The sequence below is a fragment of the Anopheles marshallii genome, chromosome 3 (assembly GCF_943734725.1).
Source record: "Anopheles marshallii chromosome 3, idAnoMarsDA_429_01, whole genome shotgun sequence".
NCBI classification, from domain to species: domain Eukaryota; kingdom Metazoa; phylum Arthropoda; class Insecta; order Diptera; family Culicidae; genus Anopheles; species Anopheles marshallii.
The window spans coordinates 72,388,581-72,415,020 of record NC_071327.1 but is presented as its reverse complement, the minus strand read 5'-3'; the positions used below and the strand labels follow the sequence as shown (position 1 = coordinate 72,415,020).

Genomic DNA, 26,440 nt, shown 5'->3' with positions numbered 1-26,440 from the left:
TAGTGGCGTTAAGCGTGTACTGTTCATGCGAAGTACGCACAAAGCCTTGGCACCTCATTACATTGCTGCCCTTTTAAAAGCAATGCGCTTCTGTGCGCTTAAAATAAACGTTAACATTCATTAATTTTCCAATAACCGACAAATTAGTAAGAAATAGACAGGGGGTTGGTGCGTATTGTTCGTTCCTGCTCCACGAACAAGGTGAACTAAATGTATTGCCTGCATGATTGGGAAGAAACATGTGTAACGTTTTTTTCCTCCTGTGCGCATGTGACTCATCTTAATGCGCCCAGCTCATGCGATCGTACGGTATATGGGTCTCGTTAGCAGAAGTCACTCGGATCACAAATGAAGTTTGCCAGAGCTAGAGCATTTCTTTCTGTGTAGCAAAACTCCAAATGCCGACACTCAAGCTACTATAGTGGAAAAGAGAAATAAAATAAAACAACAAACTGATACAGGCTGCAGATTTGCTATGGAAAACTATCGCATCCCTCTACTTTGATGCAGCTCACCCAGGAGTGGACGGTGCCGTATAATCAGGGATTATTTTAAATTGCAATGCGTGAACATAAATATCTCATGTTTTGATTATTACCATATAAATGCACTACACACACACGCATATTAACACATCGAGCGCACAGTGGACGAGCTTCCCATAATGCCGTCGCACTTCGGTACAAAACGGGACCGTACCGAGAAAGTGATAATTTCCCGCCGCTTCGGCCGGATGGCAGATGGACGGTTTGCAGTAGAACGTAGAACTTCCCATTCCCGACAGCCATAATCACGGAAAATTATGCATCGCCCACAGTACACACCGCCACACTGCGCGGCATTGTCCATGGTTGGATTGAATTCACCGGTTGGGCACAACATTTGCACAAAACTTCAACAAAACTGCGGCAGCACCAGCAACATGCGGGAGTCGTTTTGGGGAGGAAATTGGGGAACAAGCGAGAACTCCGTGCTGGAGTGCGCCGTTCAGTGCGGAGATCGGCATGCAACGTGCATATGCACATTTAATTTTTAATTACACACCATCGCTCAACTTCGATCGTATCAGGCGGGCAGCATCTTTGCTACCACAGCGACGTCGACGTCTCGGAGCCACTCGGAGGTTCCGGGAGTTTACTGTTGCGGATGCGGGAAGTATCATAGCATGGAACGGGCGGCCGTGTGTACGATTCCGGTGAGAATCATTTTGAATAACATATGAAGCTATTATGTTGCAATTGAGAGCAACATAAGGGTAGGGAAAAAGGGGAACACTGTGTGCTCCGTAGTTTGCAAACACGGAATGCCACTGGGCACTCTGGCGAAAGATTTGATCAACCCGAAACGTATGGCACCTGTACCTTGTGAGTGCGTGTGCACGCGGCACAATACTGTCCGGATGTTATCAAACGAGATCGCGGGAAGTTGGAGTGGTTGCAATGGTTCTGTTCCGTGGTGATTGGCCGTCGCAGCTTGTTTACACCGTGCAGATTGCCGGTTGTAGCGCGCGTTGATTATTATGATGCTTTGGAGAGTTACGCTCGTGAGCTGATTAATGGCAGGTAGTTGGCAGCTTTTTGGGACATGTAGGAGCACCGGTGCTGGAGCTGCATAAATGCAGCAATGCATCATCTCCTGGAGAGATTATACATTTAATAGCGTCACTCATGAATTGATACGGTTCCGTACGAAGGCGTGCAACGAGATTGAAAGAATGAAGTTGCATTTAGCATGCTTTTATTGCTGTGTGTGTCGTGTGACAGAAATGAACATCCGGACCATTAAATATCGTCTTAGCGGAACAGATGTTTTGTAAGCATGGTTAAATATTTAAGCAACGCTTCATCATGCCCTTGCCGGTTTCCTGTTCCTTCCTGACGTATGAAATATTTCTTCCACATCTAACCGGTTTAACTTATCGGTGGAGTCGACTGCCAACCGTACCAGGGCAAGAAACTTTACCCGTCTCTTCATCATTACCGTCCACAAATAAATTGTTATATCGACCATTAAAGTGGGCAATCATAAATTTGCACCCCGAAAAAAAAAAGGATCACTTTCAGGGAAGCACCGAGAACTGGATCAAATTTGTTCTGGCAAACCGAAAACCTGTGTAGCTGGTGCAAGCGGCCACCACTGTAACTACTCTGCCGACACCCTTCGTGCACGGTCACGATTTGCGTGAGTGCGGCCAACCTCCCGATGCAAAGCCGGTTCGATCGACAGGCCAAATTCCTTCCGTAACATGCGATTGCCTTTTCGTGATGGGTCGGTATCAGTCATTGCGGGTCCTCAGCAAAAAAAAAAGCACCGAAAAAAATAAAACATTAGCTACCGTTTTTGTGCTCCCGTCGCTGCCAACGACGTGGAGCACTCAAGGCAGGGGGAGAAATGTGTGCTTTTGTGGTGCAATAAATATGCGGTGGCCAATTGGTAAAGTTAAGCTGCAGAGCGCGTACACGATGGGATGGGTTGATTGGATAAAATTTGTCATCCCAAAATTTCATGTCCCCATGGTGTTGTCCTCAGTGAGGGGTGGTTTTCCCGTTGCCACCGTTTTGCCGGTGAGTGGAGGGAAGTGATGTTTGTTTGACATGCATAAGCTGAGGTTATTTGACTTATCTAATATCGATTGTGACCAGTACGTTATGGCTGGGAATAGACAATGATTACACGCCTCTCCCACTTTCGTTAACCGGTGGCCTGTCCACGCTCGATGGTTGAAGTGTTAAACAGAGCTTTAGACATGTTCAACGGGCGTGAATTAAGTCCGTTTTGTGGGAACAATCAGAAGCGAAGAGTCACTGCGTTTGTCATGCCACTGTTTGCCGATGATCTATGCGAACGTATCGTTGCCACTGAACACTTCCAATGGCTAAGTTCTGAGCGCCAAGACCGCTCACAATTAGCCATGATCAATAAATCATATTCCTCATAAAAAAGGCATCTACCCATCCCGACGGCTGCAACTGCATCTCAACAAAAAGCGGTCTGCCCAATTATAGGTTTCACCCCGAAATCATCACAAGCAAACAATCAATGGGCGAATAATTGTGCCGCAATTAAGTGGCAATAGATCTTCCCACACTGCCCGCTCTTGGTGTTGGCATTAGACTGGCGGAATAAATCTCAATCCTCATTGGGGTGGGGAAAAAAACCGTTCCGAAGAAGAAGAAAAACCTCCAACTCCGGTCGGAAAAATAAACTACCGAAGGAATGAAAAGTCCTCTGGAGACGCACACAAAAACTCCTCCGACCGAATGCGACCGTCAAGGGCAACAAGCGCCGACAGAGCCGATCTGATTTATCACACTTGGAAGTCTATTTTCTCGTCCGCTCCGTTCGTGTGCCTAGACATCACCTCCCTTCCTACTCCATTCCTTTGCACGTGTTTGAGGATGTGTATGCTTTTTTGTATGGGTGTGTGTGTGTTAGCAATCGATCCAACACCGAGGTGGTGCTGCATGTGGCACCAGCTGGCACAATTGAAGCAGGATCCAAATTGGCCACCAAATGGGAGATGAACATCGTGCTAAACAAGTGCAAATCATATTTATGGGTATAACTCACGTGTTCAATCAAAACAGACTCCCTAAATTGACTCCGGTCGACTCCTTATCCGAACGGTGCGTCAGAACGCAGTCGTACCGAGCGTGAGCGGATACCGAATACCGAATGAATAGGCAACGGTTCCAAGAATCAATCTGATATCCCCTTCCATTTCCACACGCTCGCACACAAACCCTGTGTGGCAAAATTTATCGTTCTTGGTCGGAGTCGTTCCTTTCCCCGGGTCAGCATACCCCGGTGCCATCGATCGAGTGAACGTTTTTCCAATCCACACGGGGTCTCTTTTTCGATTTAATACCGATGAAAAATCGTGTTCCCGGCGGCAGGTTGTACGTGCAAGGGAAAGGGGTGGATGAGGGGGGGGGGAGGGAATGAAAACGCCAATTTGAAGGATTGTACCGAAACTGGGAAATTTGTCAGCCAACCCAGTAGCTTCCGAAAAACCCCGATGATCGCCATCTTCGCCCAACAAAAGGCCGCCAGGCCGTGGGTCGGGAAAACCTCAATCTGGTTTTCCTCCTAGCATAAGGAACTTTCGGTGGTTTTTTCTTTTTTTATTTTGTGTGTGTTGGCAGTGTATTTTTTCCTGTTTTCTTTTTTCCCTTTTTCCCATCCACTTTACGCCCGGCATGATGCTCGTTCCGCCATGAGCAACCGATTTTCACACTTTCCATTCGATGAGTGCGCGGAAAACAGCGCTTTTGAGCGTGTGTGTGTATCTGTGTGAGTGTGGCAGTTCTTTTATTGCTGGCTAGCGGCACTTTACCATCCGGCCGGTGCCGGTGTCGTGCACGTGTTTGGTGAAAATGGATAGAATTTTCACAAAACCCAGGCACCTCATGGGAACTTTGTATTGTAATGGGTTATGGCATATGGGAAAAGCGTACACACTAGTCACATTTTCATTCGATTTCACTTTTAAACGGTCTGCAATGGGGAAGGATCGATTTCGTGGGTGGGAGTATGGGATGGCAAACGATTGAAAATGTGAAGCAACACCATTGTCATGTGGCACATGGAAAGATTTTCCAAGTGGGAATGGCTAGAAGTCTGTTTCTTTACTCTCAACAAAGACGGCTGCACGGCTCTGATCGTGGAAAAACGTATGTTAAAGCTATATCACCAGCCTACGTCTCGAATTTCCCAGGTTTTTCAGTAGGTTAGAATATAGAGGTATGTTTTAGGAGTATAAAACTCAAGTAGCACCTTGAATTTCAACAGGTTCACCATCCGCATTCAAGACGTCCTTTTGATGCTTACCTTTTCCATTTCTTTTTTCACTTTATCTGAAAACCTAAAAGAGGATCAGATTTTGGAATCCAGCACTATGAACCGCCTGCTCTGAGGGTACAGAAAGACCCCATCGATTGGATTTTTCGCACGGTGAACATTTTTTTTTGTTTCGTTCCTTACTTTCACCATGACTAAAAATTCCATATTCCGCCAATGCGTGAACCGAAGCTTAAGTGAATAAACTTCCTTGAGCGGGAAAAGAAGGATACTCTTTTTGACGATGAAAGGGAATGTTAAACCGAAGGCTTCCAAGAACACTTTGCCCATCGATTCGTCCCGCTGGAAAATGGCAACCACAGTGCGAAAAGCGCGGAAGTAAACCACGTACGAACAAGGGCTTCAACGAAAGGTCTCTTCCTACCGTTCGCTTCCTGCGGAACATCGGAAAATGGATAGGAAATATCCGGTAGAAATGGAGCAAAGCAAAACAAAAAAAAGGAAAAGAAACAAAGCAGCATCCATGGGACAAATGGATAAAACCGCGCGCATTCGATAGACCTTTGACAAACATGAGGGAAACAGAACAAAACAAAAAACACCAACCCGGCAACTGAGTACGGCAATGCAAGGACCGAAGCAACAACCGCACTTCGTTCACTTGCAGGACACGCGCCTCGGGGAAAGTAAAAGTTTTTGAATTTTTTATGGGCTCTTAAATCGTTTTTCAATTTTTTATTGAATGATATTTTATTATCGGTCGGCTGGCGCGGTGGACGCGAAAACGGAGAGGGCATGCAGACCGCTTGCGGATAAAGTGTGTGGCACTTTATCCACTCCGAGCCCGGGAGTTGTTTGGCGGATATCTTTTGTATCGACGGATATTTGAGGCATGTTTTTTACACTTTTTCTGTTGCGGTATTCAATGGGTTCTCTTTTTTTTATTATTGTTGTGCTATTGATACAATTTTCAATCATACTTTCATGGCCTTAATTTTTCCTTTTTTTTGCCAATATACGAAGGATGTTTTTTTTTCGTTCGGGGTACGGCGTAGTAATGGACAATCGACGAAAAACGATGGATAAAATTGAAATTGCAAATATGGTAATGAAAATGGAACGTGTGCAGTGATGTTAATGCTAGAAATGGCGCAGAACACGAAACACTCCATTTGAGTTTGTTGCGAAATCGTAACGACCCCTGATATGATGACTTTTATACTGCAGTTAATCCACACGCGGAAAGTGTTTTCCCAGATTGCCGTGGTCAGTGGAGAGTATTTTAATTCTGATTTTACGATGCCGTTATGATCTCGTAACGATGGAAATAACGCTTTGAATACAAATTATGTTTGAGAAAGAAGGATCGCCGCGGTAAGGCGCAAGGCACGTTGTGCCGACGGCTTTTGATTGAAGCAAATGTTTGATTTAAATGAACGTACATCATAAACATCGATGAAATTGATGATAAAAACCATTTAAATTTACCAACTGTAATTTTATTTATTGAATTGTTTTATAAGTATGAAGACTAACTTACCGATTTTGACACTAAAACTACAATAAATATCAAAACATAATAAAAATTATGTGGAGAGCATAACCATGTTTTGGGGATTTGGGTTTTGGTTTTGGTTTTGGGATTTTGGTTTAACATTCGTGGATAGTTAGATACAAGTCATGCTTTAAATACAGCAGAATACTTAATCTCAAAATTAATGGAACTAAACCGTTCACAATGACTTGTTCGGTAGTTTTAGTGTTCATAACATTGAACAAGTTGCCCAAAATATCGGGCCACTCACGGCAAATAATTTATTGAATCTCAGTGTCTGATTAAATTTTGACAAATCATTATGCAAATAATGTGCAACACGCAACATGAACGCAGCTCTCACCCCGACACGGGCATCATATCCTCAATATACTTCACCACTCAATTAATATCGAATAAATGTTGGTTAGAGGACACATACACAGAACAGCAACATAAAAAGACCTATACATTGCCAAACAAATTTTCCACGCCTGCATTTCCTTAAACGATTCGGGAAAGAAGTTGTTTCGCCGAGCGATTCTGGGATTCTTGGGAACGCTCAAGTCACATAAACACATCCCTCTCCCCCCCCCCACCCCTTCCTCTCCCCCAAAACCTGCCCGATACTGCATGGCGGCTGATAACGGCATCGAGATGGCGACGCGATGGGCCGGCAGATTGAATCGAGCGCCATGCTAACGAACCCATCGCACAACGGCCTGCGGGACAAAACCGGGCACCAAAACACAGCCCCTTCGGAAGAATGCTCGGCCAGGAAAGGTTTCGGGGATGTTGAGCGTCTTGTGGATGGCAAAACCTGGAGACAACAGCCCAGAGTGGCCCCCACACTGGTGTCCATCGTGCCAGCGGTTGTCGTTGTGTGGGGAACGGTTGTCGTCTGGTTTCGTTCGTTCGCTTGCTTCACTTTCCCGATGGCTTGCAGCGATGTCCTCGATGAAACCTGCGCCAATATCCCCGAGGCATCGGGAACAAGGATTGGGTAGAGCAACTGGAAAGGGAATTGGGGAGGGGGTGAGAAACACGTTCCTGCTCCGTGTAGCGTTCGTTCCAATCTCGCGCAAACCAGGACAACCCTTGGAGGGAGGTGAATCTGGTTGCAGTTGTGCTTGTGTGTGTGCGTGTATGTGTGCGTTTTCTGCATCCATCATTCCCTTTTGGTGGACGGTTTCCCTCTGGGCCGAACGAACGCCCCGGTATAATGTTATTCGCCATTATCATAAAATTAAATCGATTAGGCGCCGCCATTTTGTTTCACATGTATAAATTGAATAAATTTAAAGTGATACGGAACGAGCCGCACAAGACCAGGACAAGACCGAGAACAACTGTTGTTCTCGGCGGTGATGGCGCAGACCAACCATCCGACGGGTCAGGATAGGGCAAGGATAGGGCTTTAAGATGGTGGGATGGGGGGGTGGTGGTGGTGGTGACAAATACCTGCCCTCCTTCCTGTGGATGAGGCCGTGAGATAAATTTGTTCCTTGTGAAAATGTGTCCACACAGCCAGGCTTGTGTTGAAGGTGCCGTACCCAACAGTTGCTCCTGGGAGCTTCTTTTCCACCGAGGGAAAATTGAACGGGGGTTTCAGCTTGGCTGAAAGGAAATGAGATTGTATCGTATTATTTCTTTGAGAGTGTGCGTGTGTGTGTGTATGCATGTGTGCTTTTGGTGTGAGGATGTATGTGACAACCCTTTCGCTTTAGGCCTGGTTTGCCCAATACAGCCACACGAATGGGGGAATTGCGAGATGCATGCCGGAACACTTTGCACACTAATACCCTCTCGAGAATCTCGATAGAAATGGCAGAAAACGGTAGAACCAGTACGGTTCGTGCTCCGTAACCCCCGTCTGCATAGCCCCCACTGCCCCAGAAAGCCGTTACAGCCTTGCCTCCACGTGTCGGGCGTACTCGACTCGAGACACATGGCGTGTGTCTGTTGATGTGTGGTTTTGCAAAATGCTAATAGAGATAGCAATCTTCGATTCACCCTATCAACATACTGCTCCGAAGTACTCTTCCACCGGGTAGATAAAGCGCAAAAGGTACCACGACTCCGACTCCGAGAAATGGTAAAACGAGACATTCAAAACTAACCCGCACCATCATCAACGCCCGCCACTAGAACCACTCGAAAATGTCACTCGATGTAAAACAAAGCTGGCAACGGGGATTGATTTTGTTGATGTTTTCTTACCCTTAACACACCCCCACCCTTCCCCGGAGTTGGTGAATCTTTCCACCCCAGTGCACTGGGGATCGGGAGGCACCGTATTACTCCGTTCCTTTTTGCGCACCGCCTTCCTTACCGGCGGGAAAGGGGCAGGAAAATTTAAGTTTTCCATGTCCTACGTCACATCTTGTGCCGATATGGTTCGGTGGTGCTAAGGGTTCCGTGCTTGCCTACCTACCTACACACATGCAACGACCAACGACCATCCAACATCGCCAAACATTCTGTGCTGCGTTGCGTTGCATACGTACACGAGCAGACCGCCCGGTCTTGGTGAACATAAATGCGCATGACTATTTCATAACAAGGTTTTTGCGCCCGAACTTTTGCTCGTGCTGTTTCACTATTTTTTTATCGTTGCTTGTCGTTTGTTTTTCCCTTCTTTTCCGTTGTATTATTTGCTGTCTTGTTTTGAATGTATATTGCAGCGTAAACCTTTTCTCCCTGGCTGCCATTTCGTTCGCTACTGTTGGTAAGCCATTCCACCGTCCTGCGCGGGTGCCGAGGTTGCAGCCAGTGGCAGCAGCTCTGTTTTAGCGTCACGGCGCTTTGCTCGATCCGCATTCCGAACGGTTTGTGGCAGATGGGATTTAGGGGCTCGGTATTCGGGATTCGGGGGTTTTCGGTTTTATCGGTGTGTCGTTCTGTCAGTAGTAAACCCGATGTAACAATGTTCCGTACGACGACAGTGTGCGGGATGGCTAGTACATGATGGCTAGTTGTTTGTCGCTTGCGTATAGTTGTGGCACGAACGAAATAATCTCAGGAGTATTGAGTGTGTGGTACCATAATATGTCTTTTACGTATAATTGTGTTTGAACATTATAGTTACTTAGAGCTACTTTTGTCGTTTTTGCAAGAAGAGCATTGAGAGCATTATTTTTTTAACTATGTTACCCGAAAACATGTAAAGTCTATATTATTATAATAATATTAGTATATTATTTTAAATCTTATATTGTCTTAAATACTGAAATTAATTTCATCATATTCTGTCATATTTAGTCGAATATATTTATCAATACCCAATTCAGTTGGATTATTATAAGAGATTAAATGTTTAATCAATAAATTAATTAATCAATAAATACAAATCTTGGTGCATCATGTCTCAAGAATATCTGATGAGGAATTCGATGCGCAACTGTAAGTGTTTGATGCTATTTATTTTATTTCATCCAATATGACTGCTTTTGTCGTATTATCCTGATTGTTCAATATCTGGACATGTTATTCCTAAAATTAAAATCGTAACCCAAATTTGCCCGAAACCCTTGGAAAGATTCGTCAGGTGTTCAGGTACATCAAGTGTTTTGTTAGGTAAAGTACTTTATTGAAACGATCGCCTTCAAAAAAGAAATTAATTATCATTCTCTTCTACTTCTAGATTAAAGCATCTTCTAGTACAATATTTTTACGACGTTTTTACGATTTTTTGTCATGAAAGTCTTATAAAAAAGCACATTTATAGGTATTTCTTTTTTTTGTGATATTCAATACTATCAATCATTTATCGAGCTTCTGGGTACATAACGCCCCATAAAGTCGTTCAATTACCAAACTGCAAAAAGTGCAAAACACCTATCCAGTTGTTGTACAGTGCGATAAATACTTCCAGCATTCCGGTGTGAACATCATCGATCGGTTTACTGTTAATCAGAAGAACAAAACCAAAACCAGAGAAAAACAACATCCATTTAGCACCGTTTATGTCTTTTTTTTTATCCTTGAGCAAACTCGAAAATCACCACCCCCCAAACTGTTCCAAATCTCCTCCCCACAGACCCCCGCTTTCGTGGGGTTGGGTATCATGTTATCAGCTTGCTAAACACCGGATATTTGGCATCATCTCACCACTCGTGGCGGTAGTGGTGGGTTTGCTCTCGGAGCACTTTTGAACTGGCGTTATGCTGCTAACATACGGTCGAGATTAGAGGCCACCGGCAAGGAGACAAACGTGGCAACCATGTTTGAAATGAAACTCGGTGGGGGACGGGAGGGGACGAACGATTGGTGGTGGTGGCCGTGGGTGAAAAATTCAATTTGTTTAGACGCGACTTTTAACAAAACGGCACGAAACAATACCGTGTGGTGTGGCCGGGGGTCAACGAGGTTGGGGTGGTATCCGTTGGTAGGTTGGTTGGTTGGTTGGCGAAGCAATGCAAGAAAAACAAATTTGACAACATCGCCTGCATTGTAGCGAAATGCGGTAAAAGGGGGTAGAAAAATGCAACCAACGATGCAAATGCAATTTTTAGAAAACATGCTTTTGCTGTGACTTTTTTGTGTTTGTGTTTCTGTCATTTGCTTTTATCGTTGCACTGCCAGCAGGATAGTATTTTTATGTTTTGTTTCATTCACTACCCTTCAAAGTGAGGAGAGTATTTGTTGGATATACTTGATCATTGGGGGCATCTTCATCATGGTGGGCTTTTCCCTCGTCTCGCTGAAATAACGCCCAAAATAAAAACAAACCCCTCATACGAAATGTATCCTATGCGTAGCCGTAGTGTTTGTTTGTACTCTCATAAAAAAACCAGCCAAACGATGCAAAACCAGACGGAATGGGTATTCGACGAACCTGCTCTTTTAAAGTACAGCGGAGGAAGGAATGGTGGATTGTATCGCACGAGCATCTAAAATTAAAACCATCGTCATCGACCGAAAACAGCCATTTTAGAACGGAACGAGAACCGCCGAACCGAGGTGACATTAGACCCTCGGTGACGGTTTATGCATTATTCGCTGTGTTCCCTCGTTCGTTAGCGAGTTTGCTATTTGGGTTGTCGTACACGAGATCGTTTAGATTTCGCTTTCCGCGCCGGGCGACTTGCGAAAAACGCGACCTCGTTGAAAATCTCGCTCGCACCATGCAAATCAGTCACTCGGGCGGCCGGAGCGGGTGGGCTGAGCGGCAAACAAGCGGGTCAGGGTAGGATATCATCATTTTCGACTCGGTGGACGGCCGCAGCCAGCAGCCGCCATATCGCTGCACTGTGGAAATTCTCACGCGAACCGCGCATACCACGCGAGAGCGTGTTGCGTCCCGGGATGGGAGCGAGCGAGAACGCTACAGTACGGTGACGCATGGGGCCCCCAAATTGATTGCCCCACCGCGAGCGTTCACGCAGCGCGTGGAGGGTAACGCGAAATAAGGATAACGCACACCGTAACGCCGTGCGAACGAGACAGTGTGCGATGGCCACGGTGCACATCCGCGCGTAGGAAGGAACGGCGAGCGCGCCCCGATGCAGTTGATACATGTGTTGAGCTTAATTGTAATTTATGGTACATGTCAAAAGTGGGCAACCTGCCCGCACCGTGCCCGGAGAAGCTGCACGCGAATGAAAGAGAACCCCGCGAGGAGAATACCGTGTGCCGGAGCACTAGGAGGTGTCAAGTAAAAGTTTCGCTTGTACGTAGTAGTGTAGTACGACTATTAAATCTATTGTTTCACATCCATTTTTATGACCCTAGTAGATCGGTTGGTGGAACCGTATACGACACGGTGTTAAAAGCGTTTCGCCCGGAATCGTCCCTGGCTCTCGTCCTGACGGGGTCGGGTGGCAGGATTTTCAGGACCGGTGTGTCTCCGTGGCTGTGTGTATATGTTTTAAGTTTGCTGAATGGGGTGCGCTCTTGACGCTACGAATAGTTTGTACGGAATCATCCGGCCACACAAAAAGTTGATGCCCTTCCCGCCTTTGGATACGCGAAAGGACTGGTCTGGTGAGGATGTCGAATGAAAGTGACTTTTGCAGGCAACGGAACGGAAAACTTTTTACTGCCGCACACCGGGAGGAAAATGAATTTAGTTTTCCGACCGGCCGGTGCGGGTGGAGGGGGCTGGTGAGCCTTGCGAACTTTCGCTATGGCTTTCAATTTTCTTGCGCTACAAAGCAGCCCGGAGGACGGTGGCACGATGCCCTTTGTTTTAAAGTTTCGATTCTCCGTGAACTTGTTGTCATCGCCAGCTAACAACAGCTGCAAACAGAGTAAGAACTCTGGTTCGGTAGCAGCTTTGCAGTGATTACCGTGCAGGCCAAAGTGTGATTGGGGAAGCAAAAGGTTTCGCTTTCAATTTGTGCAAGAGTTAATGAAATGCCTTTGCGAACATTGTTTTCTACTGCTAGTTCAGTTGTGTGCTTTGTTTTTATAACAAATTTTCTGAAAATATCAAGTATTTTGATTGTTTTTTTTTAATAAGACTAATCTTCTATTTGGCAATGAAAGCTCAGGGAATTTCGATATTCCATTTCCAGAGTTTCTTAATGTCTTTTACGCCCCAAAACCCTTTTCCTGAGAATTTAAGGTTTTTTAGATGAGTTGATAATAATTGTTTATTATTTTGTTAATTACCTAAATACTTGATATATCTTTATCAAGTTATAACATTTTTAAAAGATTTTCATAAATAATGCAACGAACTATTCATAAAAGTAAGTTAGACATATTGAATTCCGGGGTTATGTGTTTGAAGAATTCTTACTGTATCGATAAGGATTTCAACAAAGCTAGCGTTAAAACTTAAAATGCTAATACTTATGTATAGCTTGGCAAAGTATATATAGATATTACGAACTGATATTGCTATAAAACACAACTAAATTATCAAAATATTCGCTCATGATAAGTTTATAAGCTGACATTGTACGTTTTTTTGAATTTTAGATCATCTTCTGATCATTGGGTGGTAACTCATCTACGCGAAGAACTGTTTTCGCACTGACATAACAATACTCATGCCAAAAGTTCTAACTATTAATCGTCTCCACCGTTATCACAATCAGTGATTATTTCCTAACTCGTCGCCTTTTCATTTTCCAATGAATTTCTCCTCGTCTAATCCGCTCTTCTAACATTGATCGTAAATACGTACCCATTAGCGAACGTTCGTACCGAATTAGCCGGTAACAAGTGTAACTTTACAACCTTATTCCATTTGCATCGATGCAAATTGCGCTAAAATGGAGCGACATGGCTAACAAACCGCTCGGAACGTATGTTTCGAAATGCACACGGCATGTATCAGATAAAACAAAACTGAAACAATAAACGGTGATTCAAAAGCAGAAACCAACAAAAAAAAACATACACACAAAGGGAAAAAAACAATATTTGCACCTAATAATGGGCAATCAAATGCACGTAATATCCATTCCGCCATAGATTTTCCATTCAATGCCAACTGCCCTCACGGACCGCACACTAATGCGATTGACCAAATCAGTGTGTGTGTGTGTGCGAGAAAACCAGACACGATGGCATTGTGATGTGGTTTGATGAAAATAAAAGTCACATTCCATGTAAGGCTCCCCAGGGCTAACCGGGAACAGCAAGAGTGCATTACCATACCATTCTGCGGGCAACATATTGAGGGAGGTCGCCGTGTATTGGGGAACACCGCGGGCGGGCAGTGCCAGTGCATTGTAATTAAATGCAGACGAAAATGCATGTAATTAATACCTAATCAAATATGATAATTTGCTACTACCTGCTGTAGTTACTGATCGTCGTCACTGCGCACTCAATAGACGTACGAGCATACACGGGGCATAAAAACTGCGCGGAGCACGCACGAGTAAAAAGTGCATTTCAGTGTCCAGCAGTTTGTGGTGGTTTGCTGATTGTGGATACGTTGATCAAGTCCAAACCATCATGACAGGGTAATGTCATTAAGCATCAAGGGCTTCGTGCTAGGTCGGGTTGAAATTCTGAAAAATAGCATACAAAAAACTTCGCATACTATTTTATATGGTCGCTAAAGAACTCAGATGGAATGATGCAGATATTGCTAATTAAATGTAGATAAAATTAAAAGCAAATCAATATTTTCATTACTTATACTTAGAGTTTCTATATCTTTCGTAATTTACGCCATTTTTTTAAGATAACACCTATCTACACGATTAGAAAAAAGGTTCGAATTCTTCACCCATATCTCATAACTCCACGTAAACATGCTTCCTGCACTATTCAAATTCAATTCGAACGTCTAATCTTGTTTGGTTCGATGCATCGTGTACGCTAACGACAACATGACTATCTTCGTACGCGTCGTATGCAATTATCAAAATTACTAATTAACAACACACATCATAACATGGCGACGATAATGAGCGTGTCTGTCACCTCGCGATCGAGACCCCGTACCGTCGGTCCCTTAAGGCGGAAAACTTTGTCACTGCGGCACACTCACACACGAACCAGTCCTAACCTTACCATCGTGCAAACCAACACCATGTACCGCAAAACTGGCGTGGAAAGAACTTAAAATGCAAACCGCATCAAACCGGAACTGCATGTCTTGAAGCGATTTGCAAGCGCATGGTGGTGGAGTGCGACTGTGATACCAATCGCGGGCACTCATACTACAAGTGCCGTGGTACTGACGCGTCCACCAGAACAGGCTTGCATTGGCGATGAATGTGCGGAAGTTGTTGGAAGTTCACCTCAGCGCTTATCGCGCACTAGAACTATTACCCAAATACAAAACTGCGTATGACTCGTTTGGTTATTTCGTTTTCTGCGACGGCTCATTAGCATGCATGTTGAGGGGAATCATTAGAAAATTTAATGGCTTGATGATTTTAACAATTTAAGTTCAAATAGCAATACTTAACTAAACTGAGCATCACTGTAATAAGCTTCAAGTTTAATTCGAGCATTACCTCGACCAGTTCGCAGTAGAGCTGTATGAGCCTGCTGTGTACAGTTGACTGGTTGCTTAATCACGCATGATTTATTGGCTGCAATATTGCAGGAAACGCAGGTTTAGCAGTATTTTAGTGGATGCACTAAATGAGAAAAAAGACAAACGATAAATATATAATAACCATTCTCACTCTCCAGCACCCATTTGTCACATGGAATCGACGCGTCCCAAGTCCTGTGGCGGATAGCAGCGAACGGTATGAGCTCGGCCCCGGGGGTGAAGCCATTTTTGTGCTTTATTTTTTCCCCCATTTGCCAGTTCGTGACCGTGTCCCTCCTCCCATCCCCTCACAGTACAACCTCACACCCCAAAATCGACGCCCCTCACTGCCCGCCAGCGCATCACTAAAATCAAACGCTTTAACAGCGTCGGGAGAAATATAAATAAAATTAACTGCCACGACCAATAGTTCATCCGCGACGGCATTTGGTTCGCTGTTTCGCTCTCGAAACACCCCCCCCCCCCCCCCCCCCTCTCCCTCCTCCCGTGGCACCATCATCTCCCTGTTAAGCTTTTACCCGCCAGAACGTGGGTGATAATGAATGCCCGCCAATGCCAACCGAATGGCATGGCTGGTCCGTTCGTGTGACATCCCGTGGAGTGAATAAGCGTGCAGGCAACCATGCACGCGTGCAATCAACCGCAAATGTCCAGTCGAAGTTTTGCAAAAATTAGTACACTACTCACGCTAAGTGCATTCGAAATCGATGGCACCAGATGAGCGTGGAGTAGTTGCTAATTTTCATATTTCCGACCACCCGGCGGAACGTGTACCGGTCATGGGGCGGGTGTTGGATAACCGCATGATTGACAGGGAAGCGATGCACAAATCCTGACGGGGCTTTTCAAAGTTCCCAGGCCACTTCGCTGTCAACCTGGAGTGAAAGCCGTAAACCACAGCACTGTGAACGGTCGGTGCTTCGGTGTGCGACAGTTTTGCGGTGATTTGATGTTTTTAAAATGCTAACTTCTGGACCAGATCTGTCACGTCACAGCTGTGACGCTCATGTGGTACGTTGACTGACTCCATTTTTTTCTCCGATTCTTTGGACAATTTATTCCACAAAAAGTCAACATTAAAACGTTCTTTCATAAAGTTCATGTCTTTGATCATTCGCTGCGTCACACTGTGTCACACTGCAAAAGGTTCGCCAACCTGCATGGTGGCCGATTATTATTCAACTTTAATTAATTGATGCTCATTACCGTTATTAATCTTGAGCGCATTGTTTTTTTGTTTGCTCCCTCCTGTTCACTCCTCGCTGCACGATTCTTTTACAACGAGAATAAGACTGATCTTGTCAGCCGTGGACGAGCCGATCTCCGATCCTTGGCTGATCGGTCACTGGCTCACCACCTTCTTCTGGCAAAACCCGGCAAACCTGGCAACATTGAATGACCAGAAGCGACTGCAACGGAGCAAAGCAGTAATGAAAACACGCTAGGAGAGAAAAGAAACAAGATCAAAATCGACGGACAATAATACGGCCTTCGATGGTTGGTTCTACGGTAGCTGCTGCGCTTCACGATCGCGTTGCCTCCCTGCTGTTGGGCTGGTCGGTGGCCAACCGGTGATGGTTGGCCGATTATCGGCAGTGAGTGATCTTCCACAAAGGATCAGCAACCGCTCAGTGGAGATTTTCTGTTCACGGGCTCGCACACACACACACACACACGTATAAGACCGGTAGGAGCGAAACCAGCGCCGTCCACACTGGAGCCCGTACGATCCGATAACATCTGTATTTAGCCACGGAATTGATGCTCATTTGGTTTATCAAATAAATAATGCGATCCCGCGCGTGGTTCCCGACCACGGGTGGCGCAGGTGGAGACGCCTTCTACGCGGTTGGTAGCGATCGGAGCCACCCGAGGTGGTCCTGGCACATTTCTAGCCCCGAATGCCACCGCAAGCTGGCCCCCTTTCGGAACGACGGGGATTATGAAGAATGCCGTAGAAGTTCTCACTTTGTTATAGCTGCCACAGAGCTGCCATTCGGGAGCTGCTACCGGGCTTTATGCGGAAACCGTTTATTCTCCCCACCCAATACCAGTTTACATCTTTGAAGATTGATTTAAATCTACGCCAAGTTTGCCCATTGCAGCGTAGCAGCGTTCGGCTGTAACTGGTTCACTTTAAGCTCACCGTATCGAATCATTCTTATCACGCTGTTTGGGGGGGATTAACTAAATGGGGCTAATATTTATTCATTTCACGGTTTCAAGAAGGCACTCGGATTGTGAGGCACGGTTATCTAACGAAATAACCACTCGGATCTGGATGTGCTTGATCGTGTTCGGTTCGTCCATTGTGTGATCGGGCCGGTTCACGAACCTACCCAGGTGGACCCGGGGGCCAAAAGAATTATTGTAATCATTTGTTAAATGATGATGAATTTATTAGTCACGAATTGACCTGGAACTAATATTTCAGCTTGAATAAATTACTCCTTTCGAGGGCCATAACTCATCGGTGGGCTGAAGAGAACGAGCGCCCCCGAAAACTAGCGAATGAATTAGGAACCATGGATGGTGGTACAGAAGGGTACAACAAGGGACTAGAAATGCATATGGATTAAGCGAAACGTTGCTAGTCACAGCGAAAGACAACGGATCGGATCGAACAAACGATAACGATTTTATTCGCTCGGCTGATTGAGCAAAAGAGTAAAGGCTGAAACATTAATGGAGGGGGCTAAGCCCCAAGAACCCTGGGCCAGCGCTTCCTTTGGCAAACAAAGTAGCCAACATTGTGGACAAACTAGCAAACAAACGGACAAATAAATAATTACTTCGCTCCGGTATTTATGAACCACCGAGCGCCACAACTGTAGTGAATGGTTGGGAAGTCATTGATGCAATAGTCAACCAGGGAAGAAGCACATCGGCTTTCGACCACCATGCACGATGTGATCATAAGGAATGCCTTCAAGACACTTAGAGACGCGAGAAGATTCCCGGGCCTTAGAGAACACGGGGCGAAACGTGTGACATGTTTCGCGCCGTCCCTTATGGGACGCTGTCACATTGGTCTCGTTTTCCGGACCCGGTGGGTGTGGATGGTTGGGTGTGTTCTGCCGAGGTGTACCCGGTGCTGGTGCTGGATGGGTCAGCTTCCACCCGCTGGTTGCATGCATGATTTATGGTTATGAATATATTCGCCTGAGAAAGACCGGCCAACCGGCCAAAAGCCAAAACTCGAAACCCCGCTGTACAGGGGCGCCCGGGGGGTGAGAGATGCAAGAGCCGGTGTGGTATGGAGCGAAACCACCCAGCATTCAGGGCCCGCTTTGATCGGTTGCTGGAGTGTGTTCTGAAGGTCGCTCTGGAAGAACAGTGTGCGCCCACCGTTCCAGACAGCCCATAGCGCAAGCGGACGCGAACGTGGAGCGAAGACAATTTGTCATTTTAATGGTGGTTATACTTCTTCCGCTTATTTACTGTTGCCTTCTTGAAGTGTGCCCTCATGTCGGGTGTGTGTGTGTCCAAAGGTTCCTGTTTTGATCCCGAAGATCTTTGGAGGTTTTGTTTTGAGTATCCATTGAAAAGACATACAATGTCTAAAAAGTTGCTATAATAAAATTATGGTTGCCATAAACTATTCCGGAGCTGCGAATCTAAAGTTTAAACGCTCGTAATATATTTTTCTATTCATTCTCTCTGTTTCATCTACGATTGCAGATATGGTGCCGGTTACGATTTGGCCGCCCGCCGGAAGAATGCAACACGCGAATCGACCGCAACGCTGAAGGCGTGGCTGAACGAGCACAAGAAGAATCCGTACCCGACCAAGGGCGAAAAGATCATGCTGGCGATCATCACCAAGATGACGCTGACGCAGGTGTCCACCTGGTTCGCGAACGCCCGGCGGCGGCTCAAGAAGGAGAACAAGATGACGTGGGAGCCAAAGAACAAGACGGACGACGATGACGATGCGATGGTGTCGGACGACGAGAAGGACAAGGACGACCTCGATCCGGACAAGGGTGGTCGTGATCATAAAGGTAAGCGATCAGCAGAGTCTTGCAACGCAAAAGCCAGTGTGTTTTTGTTTCCTTTCATCCCGTCACCCCGCCACAACCGCAACTCACTCCCCAACCACCCGGTCTGCTATTGGTAGACCGTTTTATCAACCGTACACTGCAGGGAAGTGATCGTGCTGATGTCGTGCAGCTCCCGCCCGTGGGTGGAGGCAACCAATTTTACCAAACCTCACGCGGGAAGCAAATCGATAGAACGTTGCATTTCCTTGCCGTTCTCACGGGAAAAACACCCTCGTACACGCTCGTTCCCAGGGCTACATGTCGCAAGCAGAATTTCCCATCAGGCACGAGCTCGCGCGAAAGATTTTTCCTTACGTTTGTTCCGCATTTCCTTGTGCTGCATGCACGCAAAAGATGTTGATGATGCTGTTTACCTTTCTTATTATAATCATCACTCTTCCTTGAATGACTTGCACATACCCCGGCCATCCGGGTGCCTTCCTTTTTCTCGTTTTGTTTCGCACTAATGCGCCCCTGCACTGGGAACCATCGGCATCACGCATGTAAACCAAATCGCACACACATACCCAACCTTCCACAAGGGAACTCCACCGAGACATTGCGAGCACCAGAATGGAAGGGAATGGCAACGGCTCCGAAACACACAACATCATCGATAATGCTACGGCTAAGTGATGATTATAATCACGGCGGGAAAATCCGCCAGCGTATCTGTGCCACTCCGGCGAAGGTTCCGGGTAGGTGGTTCGCACCGGCGATGCCTTGTTTGCCGACAGGATCAATGCCGAGGGCTGCCGACATTCGGCGCGCGCTCCCTCTAAAAAACAAAACGAACTTTCTCTTTCACGAGTACTAAGGACATTTCTCCCGTTTCCAAGGCAGCGGGACCTGGAGGCTGTGGGACCATAATTTACGACGTCGGCATACGTTTCTCGCCTTGGAAAGTCATTTATAATATGAAACTTTAATGTGTTTATTAAGGGCTGACGGTACCGGGGGGTAAGGGATGCCGTCATCGTATTTAGCGCAAGCAGTAATAGGAACGAACCACTATCCTAGACAATGCCCGCGATGGCCGCCTGTTTGATGGTGGTGCGGTGGTCGGGTGTGCTCTTTTTTTGCGTTCGTCGCGCAACGATGACTTTAAAGGGAAACGCACAGGATCTGGAGGCAAATCCCGTGTATGGGATTGTGCATTTCATTGCCAACTGCCACTGACGGGGCACGTCGCTAATGTCGTCTAAAGTGAACCAAATGAGCCCGCCGGTGAATTATGGACCGCGTTTAAAGTCTGTATCATGCCCATTTTGAGCACACGGCAAAGAAGTACACCGTCTGTGCTGGAGCTAATTTCTGTGTGTACACCAAGGTATTTTGATCGATTTATTTCTTCGTGTCGCTTCCCATTGCGCAGCGCGATGCTATGACAAAATATGGCGTTTTCACGCTAGAGGAATAAAGCTATTTATTCTACCAAACTGTCAAACACAGCAATGATCTATGGGTTGTAGTTGATCATCAGCAATTGTTTCGTAGAATGTTGAACACTACAAGGACCTCTTTGATGTGCAGGGTGTACAGTGGAGATATAACGAATAACGAAGAAACTGTTGTTGAGCGAATCCGATATTAGTTATTGAATTGATTTTTACCCAGAATTTATGACTCCCAATTTATAAATCTTCAAGGAGTCGAGGTTTATAAATCTCTGAATATTTAAAATTTCAAACATCAAAATCGATTCAAAAGACTCCACACTGAAGATTTGCATTGAATGATGCTTCTCAAAAGAGGCACAACACAGCAAGATTCATTTCATTTCCAGTCTCCACAATTACAACTTCACTAACTCATCAGATATCTCTTTGGCAATAAAATAAAGGTTCGACAAGAAGCCTGCCATCATCGCAATCCTAAGTTTGGGTCAAGATGAAAATACCCAACGAACGGACGAGATTCGTTCGTTTCGTTCGTTTTATTGATTAAATTTCAAAATAGGTCTACCACCGTTCATAAATAGGCCCTCCCCCCTAGCCAACATGCAAAGTTTCCCAGCAGTATCTTCCTACAATGCAGGAAAAACGACTCCTTCCTGAATATTATTCCAACACCGAACGCCGCTGGACTAATCATATTAAATTATAATAAAGTTTAATTTTCTATTCAACAACCCTTTTATGGAGCACACAGCCGCTCTATCTGTGCGCTCTGGTCCGATGCTTTTCACATCTTCCCCACTATAGGTCCTTAATTTAATTTGAATAATACCCATGCAAAGCCCGCTGCCACCCCTGTTTCCCGCAACTCATCAATTTGCATTTCACTTTCAATTTGGTTTCGGAATTGAAATCGTTTTGCAAAACGATCGGCCGATTCGGTTTCGCCTTCCCTGTTTCCGATGTGTGTCGAGTCCAGGTTTCCCGAAGAACAGTTCCCGCAATTGGTGGGGTTTTTCCGGCTCAATTTCTTCCCTTCAGCACCCTCCACCGAACCTGGTTTCTGGCAGCGTAAAAATTAAATCGGCCATGGCAGAATGAAAAATGCCACCGAACCGAAGCATTTAATTAATTGATGAAATTGGTACAGTTTTAATTAGTGATGAATTTTCACCGAGCCCCCGCCAAAAGCTGACACGGTTTCACCGTCCGGAAACGACCGCTGATGTCGTCATCTGGGACAAGCGAATGGCTCGTTTTTTTCGCTAGGGAAAATATATCAAATATAAATGTATCTCTAACGGCAGAAGATTCGGTTGCCGATCGCAGGGAAACGCAATGTGGCGAAAGTTGGGTAAGGACACACGAACAAAAAAAAAACCATGAGGAAACAGCTGCTAATAGCGAAACTAATCCCTCGGTGGTACCAGCACCAATGACACGACAGGCACACCGGGAGTGTCTCGTCAAATCTCGGGCTGTCAAATATCGCTCAACCCTGGAATTCTTGATGAATGTTCCAAGTTTTTGCGTGTGATTCAACGCAATTGAATATGGAAACGATCCCAACCCCGTAGTGTAATCCATCGCCATCTGGAACTGCAACCGAAACCGAAGCAGTTCCTTCGCGCCGGCCGTGATCTGCTAGCCCATGCAGGGTTCGCCCCAAACGATCGACCGTCAACGGAAACCGTTCCCCTGCGGGGAACCTCGAAGGAGGTGACCGTCTCGTCCCATTTGTGCCCGAGTGTCGCAACGGTGGTGGCAAATTAAAATCATTTCATCCATTTTGACAGACGGAGACGGTGTCGGGATGCTGTCACGATAGCCACTCGCCACGCCAGAAGCGGGCCTCGCAAATGGAATCATTAGGCAATGCATAAAGTGCGATAATTGAAACGAGCGCACAAGCGACACAAGAGACCAGATCCAGCTAGCGGCACCAGCGTCCAAGGGAAAATCGGTATCATCTGTTCACTTTTCAGGTCTTAGCGCGTTGTCCAACCGCGCCGGGTACGGGCCTTGTGACAGCTCGAAGAGGAAGGTCATACGGCCATGGTCTGCCCTGGCCAACTTGCCACTCACACCGACAGCAAAACTCAAAACAAACCCCCGGGAGAATTTTCCAAAAACTCCGATAGATGAGCATTACCTTCCGATTCTTCTGCAACCGTGGGGTAGAAACGTTAGTCCCAAGTTCCCTGCGGGCTTATAAAAGCCTCTTTATCAAGTCCACTGTAACAAAAAGCCAACCCCGGTCCTGGCAGCGGACTCGGTGCTGAAAATTTACCAACTTCTGCTCACCGTGCCCCTTTCCATCCCCGTCCCGCCCGCCGGAGGCCAATGAATATCTAAATAACAAGTGGCATTTTCACTTAACTTAATCGGATAATGGATATATTATCACGCACAGTCATCAAGATTTCATCCCCTTTTTGCATTCCCGCCCGGCCGCTTGCCAGTGCAGGAAAAGCATTCAAGAAGCTAGGGGCGAGATTTCGGGATAAAACATTACCCCTCGGCTCCGAGCACTCCGATGCCCATTCCAGCCGGGGCAAGCGTTTGCAGGAGGGTCTCGGCTGTGAAGTCTGGCCCATCGCGATGGATAGGGGATTGCTTTATTGCTTTTTTTTTGTCGTCCTGCCGCTTTGAAACTCGAGCATTGTTGGCCTGGTTGGCGGGCCTGCAAACGGGCCGCGTTTTTCCCGGGAGCTAAAAACCTCGAAAATCTATCAACATCAACGCACAGGAAAAGCGCAGGACATAGCGTGGCCTCAAATTCCCATATGGCCCACCGTGGCTTTTCCGCTTCGGTTGCGTCAACGACCGAAAAAAAAAACGGAGAAGGGAGCGAGCGAGTGCTGGCCTGGCAAAGTTTTTCCCCCTGCCTTCTTGAGGAACGAATTTTACTCGGCATGCCGGCAAACGGTCTCCGCCCTCCACCGGAAGGTTCGCAAATTGACTTATTCCGATTTCCGATTGCTGCAAGGTGTCAGAATTCTCACTTTGATTTGTTCGCCCGGTTTTTTTTTGTTGTTGTTCGAGCGCGTAATGTTAAACGCTTCGTAGGTTTTTCCGACTGGAGTTACACCCGGCCGAGATGGATGGGTGTCCAATTTCGTCACTGTCAGAACAGGTTGCAAGAGTTTGGGTCGCTTTTCTTCAGCTAATGGGTCTTGTTTTTTTTTGTTCTTAATTTAAATCCGTCAGCTCATCCGTGTGATGGTTTCAGCGGTGTGTGTGTGTGTGTGTGTGTGTGTGTGTGTGTGTGTGTGTGTGTGTTTGTCTTCCCTTCTGTTGGGTAATTGTACTTGGTTTCTAACGAATTGTGTCGTTCGATACGACATGAGTTAGCTAATTTATAATCGGGCTTAGCATCTCCAATAAAATTCGGTCGACATAATCAACTAGTAAGAGGAGTTCAGAGGAGAAATCTTCAGATGCTCAACTAATATGACAAATCTTCAAATTCCTTATAATTCCTCCACAACCCTAATTACAATAAATTTTAGGGTACTCTATATATTTCAAAAGTCAAAAGTCTTATTTCCAACTTGCACTACGTCGCAACCTTTCTCGACCAACTTTATTTGCTTAATTTCATAAACAAATAATTGTCAACATCCGTTTAGACTAGCGAACGAGATTAATGAGCGTGATCAATAAATTACGACTCACCAAGTACAGCATCTTGTCACACATTCGGCAACGATTCCCAGTAGAATAAACGCCCCTTCCCAAAGCACTCAGATGTTGGCATCGATAGTTCTTGTTAAATAGTACGGTATCAGCAACAATATATTGCTCCCGCTCGTTAGCGTTACGCACTCACTGACTGAAGCTGACACCGTTGGCCAATTCTACCCTCGACATTCGACCCATGAAGACGGCAGCGGCTCACACGGCGGTGATGGTGGTGCAATGTTTTCAATTGAATGAAAATCACATAATATCACTTATTAAGACTCAATTCATTTGCTCACCCTAGCGCTTCATTTCGGCGCTAACTCAAACAACCGTCGCACAGTCCGCAAGGGGTGTTTCCCGGCCGAAACCCTCGCGCTATTTATTTCCAGCAAAAACAGGGGGTGCCATTTGATGCCGAGTTTTGCGTGTTTTTGGTTCGCCTGGACCAAACGAACCATTTCACAGTGCCGTCAAACACAGCGGGCTATGGCTGTCTGCACACTCCCGCGAGGGTGAATCCTTTCCGGGGCAGAGCGGTCTCGATAGTGTCTGGTTTTGCAATCCCTCGCATTTTACACCGCAAAACATCGAGGGTGTCCTCGGAAAAACCCCAAGAGAAAGAGAGAGAAAGGGACAGAGTGTGAGTGAGGGATGTTTTCATACGACGGGTTGAAGTCATTAAATCTCTTGGTGTCGAGAACGATCCGGGTTCCAGCATCCAGGAGGGTGTTTACTGTTATTAGATTTAATTCACCATATCAAATTGTTGAAATAAGTTTATTCAGGGTCAATGATTTTTATTAGATTTGGAAAAATGGGAAGCATATTTTTCCCGCCTGTTACGAACGAGGCTAGCACGGTCTTTGCCATTATTCGGGCCATTCTCAACACGGCCCAGGAGTCGGTTGGTTTTTTGCTTTGTTCTACTGCTGACCACAGATCGTTGTCTGATATGATGTGGTGAAATTGTGGCTAGGGCAGGGTAGTAAAGATGTGTAACGATCATCATCTCCTGCTGCGTTCCGGGAAAATTGTCCCGAAGCAGTACCGAGGCTACTTCACAACTAACGTGATGCTTGCAACCACACTAAGCTCGAGCAATGTGTGAATGTGTGATTTATGGCTTTTCTTATGTGTCACCAAACAAACTATCGTCCTTGTTGGCCGTTGATCGTCTCCAGCACAGCTCACGCGCACCTCCAGGGAAATGGTCCCTGGATTGTTCGGCCAATCCCTCAGCTCACAACTGCCGCACGGCTAAACATTGGCTACGTTATAAGTGAAACCGTGCGTCCCTTTCGTGTCATACATTGTATTTACAGAGGATATAGTGTTTAATCCTTTTCTTTGGCGCCTTCCAGCACACTGTGCTGGTGATAACTTGCGTGGCTCGACTAGTAACCCGGCACAGAAACAACGCATCCTTCGCAACATTCAAACGCACATGTTTTCACATCCTTCTCTGGCCAGTTACTTCCGCCCTGCGGGAACTCCGGCAGCAAAAGGAAGCTAAGGATATGATTTAGACACTACGCTGGTTGGATGGTTTCGTGAACATGAAGCCTCCGTCGTCTATAACGTCGTCCTCGGAAGGATAAAGCCCCCAGCAGTTCTTTGTGTCTCTGGCCCTCTCGTCTCTTGGAAACACTCTTGGAGCAACTAGCTTGTAAAGAATGGATACAAATTTATCCCCAATCATAAACATGCCCTCACCGAACGGTCTCTTTCACCAACCACCACCCAAGGTGGTCTACACGCGAGGAAGGAGGCTGAGATGAGTGGTGTCTGGTTGGTTGTCTTGAGCCGCACCAAGCATCAAGCTGTTGCAGTTGCAACCTTACATGCAACCCATACGTTGACCATCATTCTGTCCGTGGCAGGTGGCCATTGCGTCAAATTCAAAAAGTGACGCTAACGCCACCATTATTTCCATTTTCCTTTCCTACACCGCGTTGCAGCGGATGGGATGGTTGTCTAGCCCGGTGTACAATGCCTGCAGCAGTCGTCG

At 46.1% G+C, this 26,440-nt stretch overlaps 1 protein-coding gene across 1 annotated transcript in view; it reads left to right on the top strand.

Annotated features, from left to right (window-relative positions):
- LOC128715775 (homeobox protein araucan-like) overlaps nucleotides 1-26,440 on the top strand; it is a 98,842-nt gene that overhangs the window by 69,182 nt on the left and 3,220 nt on the right. Inside the window, exon 4 of the mRNA XM_053810690.1 lies at nucleotides 18,987-19,309. Coding sequence (XP_053666665.1) covers nucleotides 18,987-19,309 — 323 coding nt within the window. The remainder of the gene's footprint in view (nucleotides 1-18,986; nucleotides 19,310-26,440) is intronic.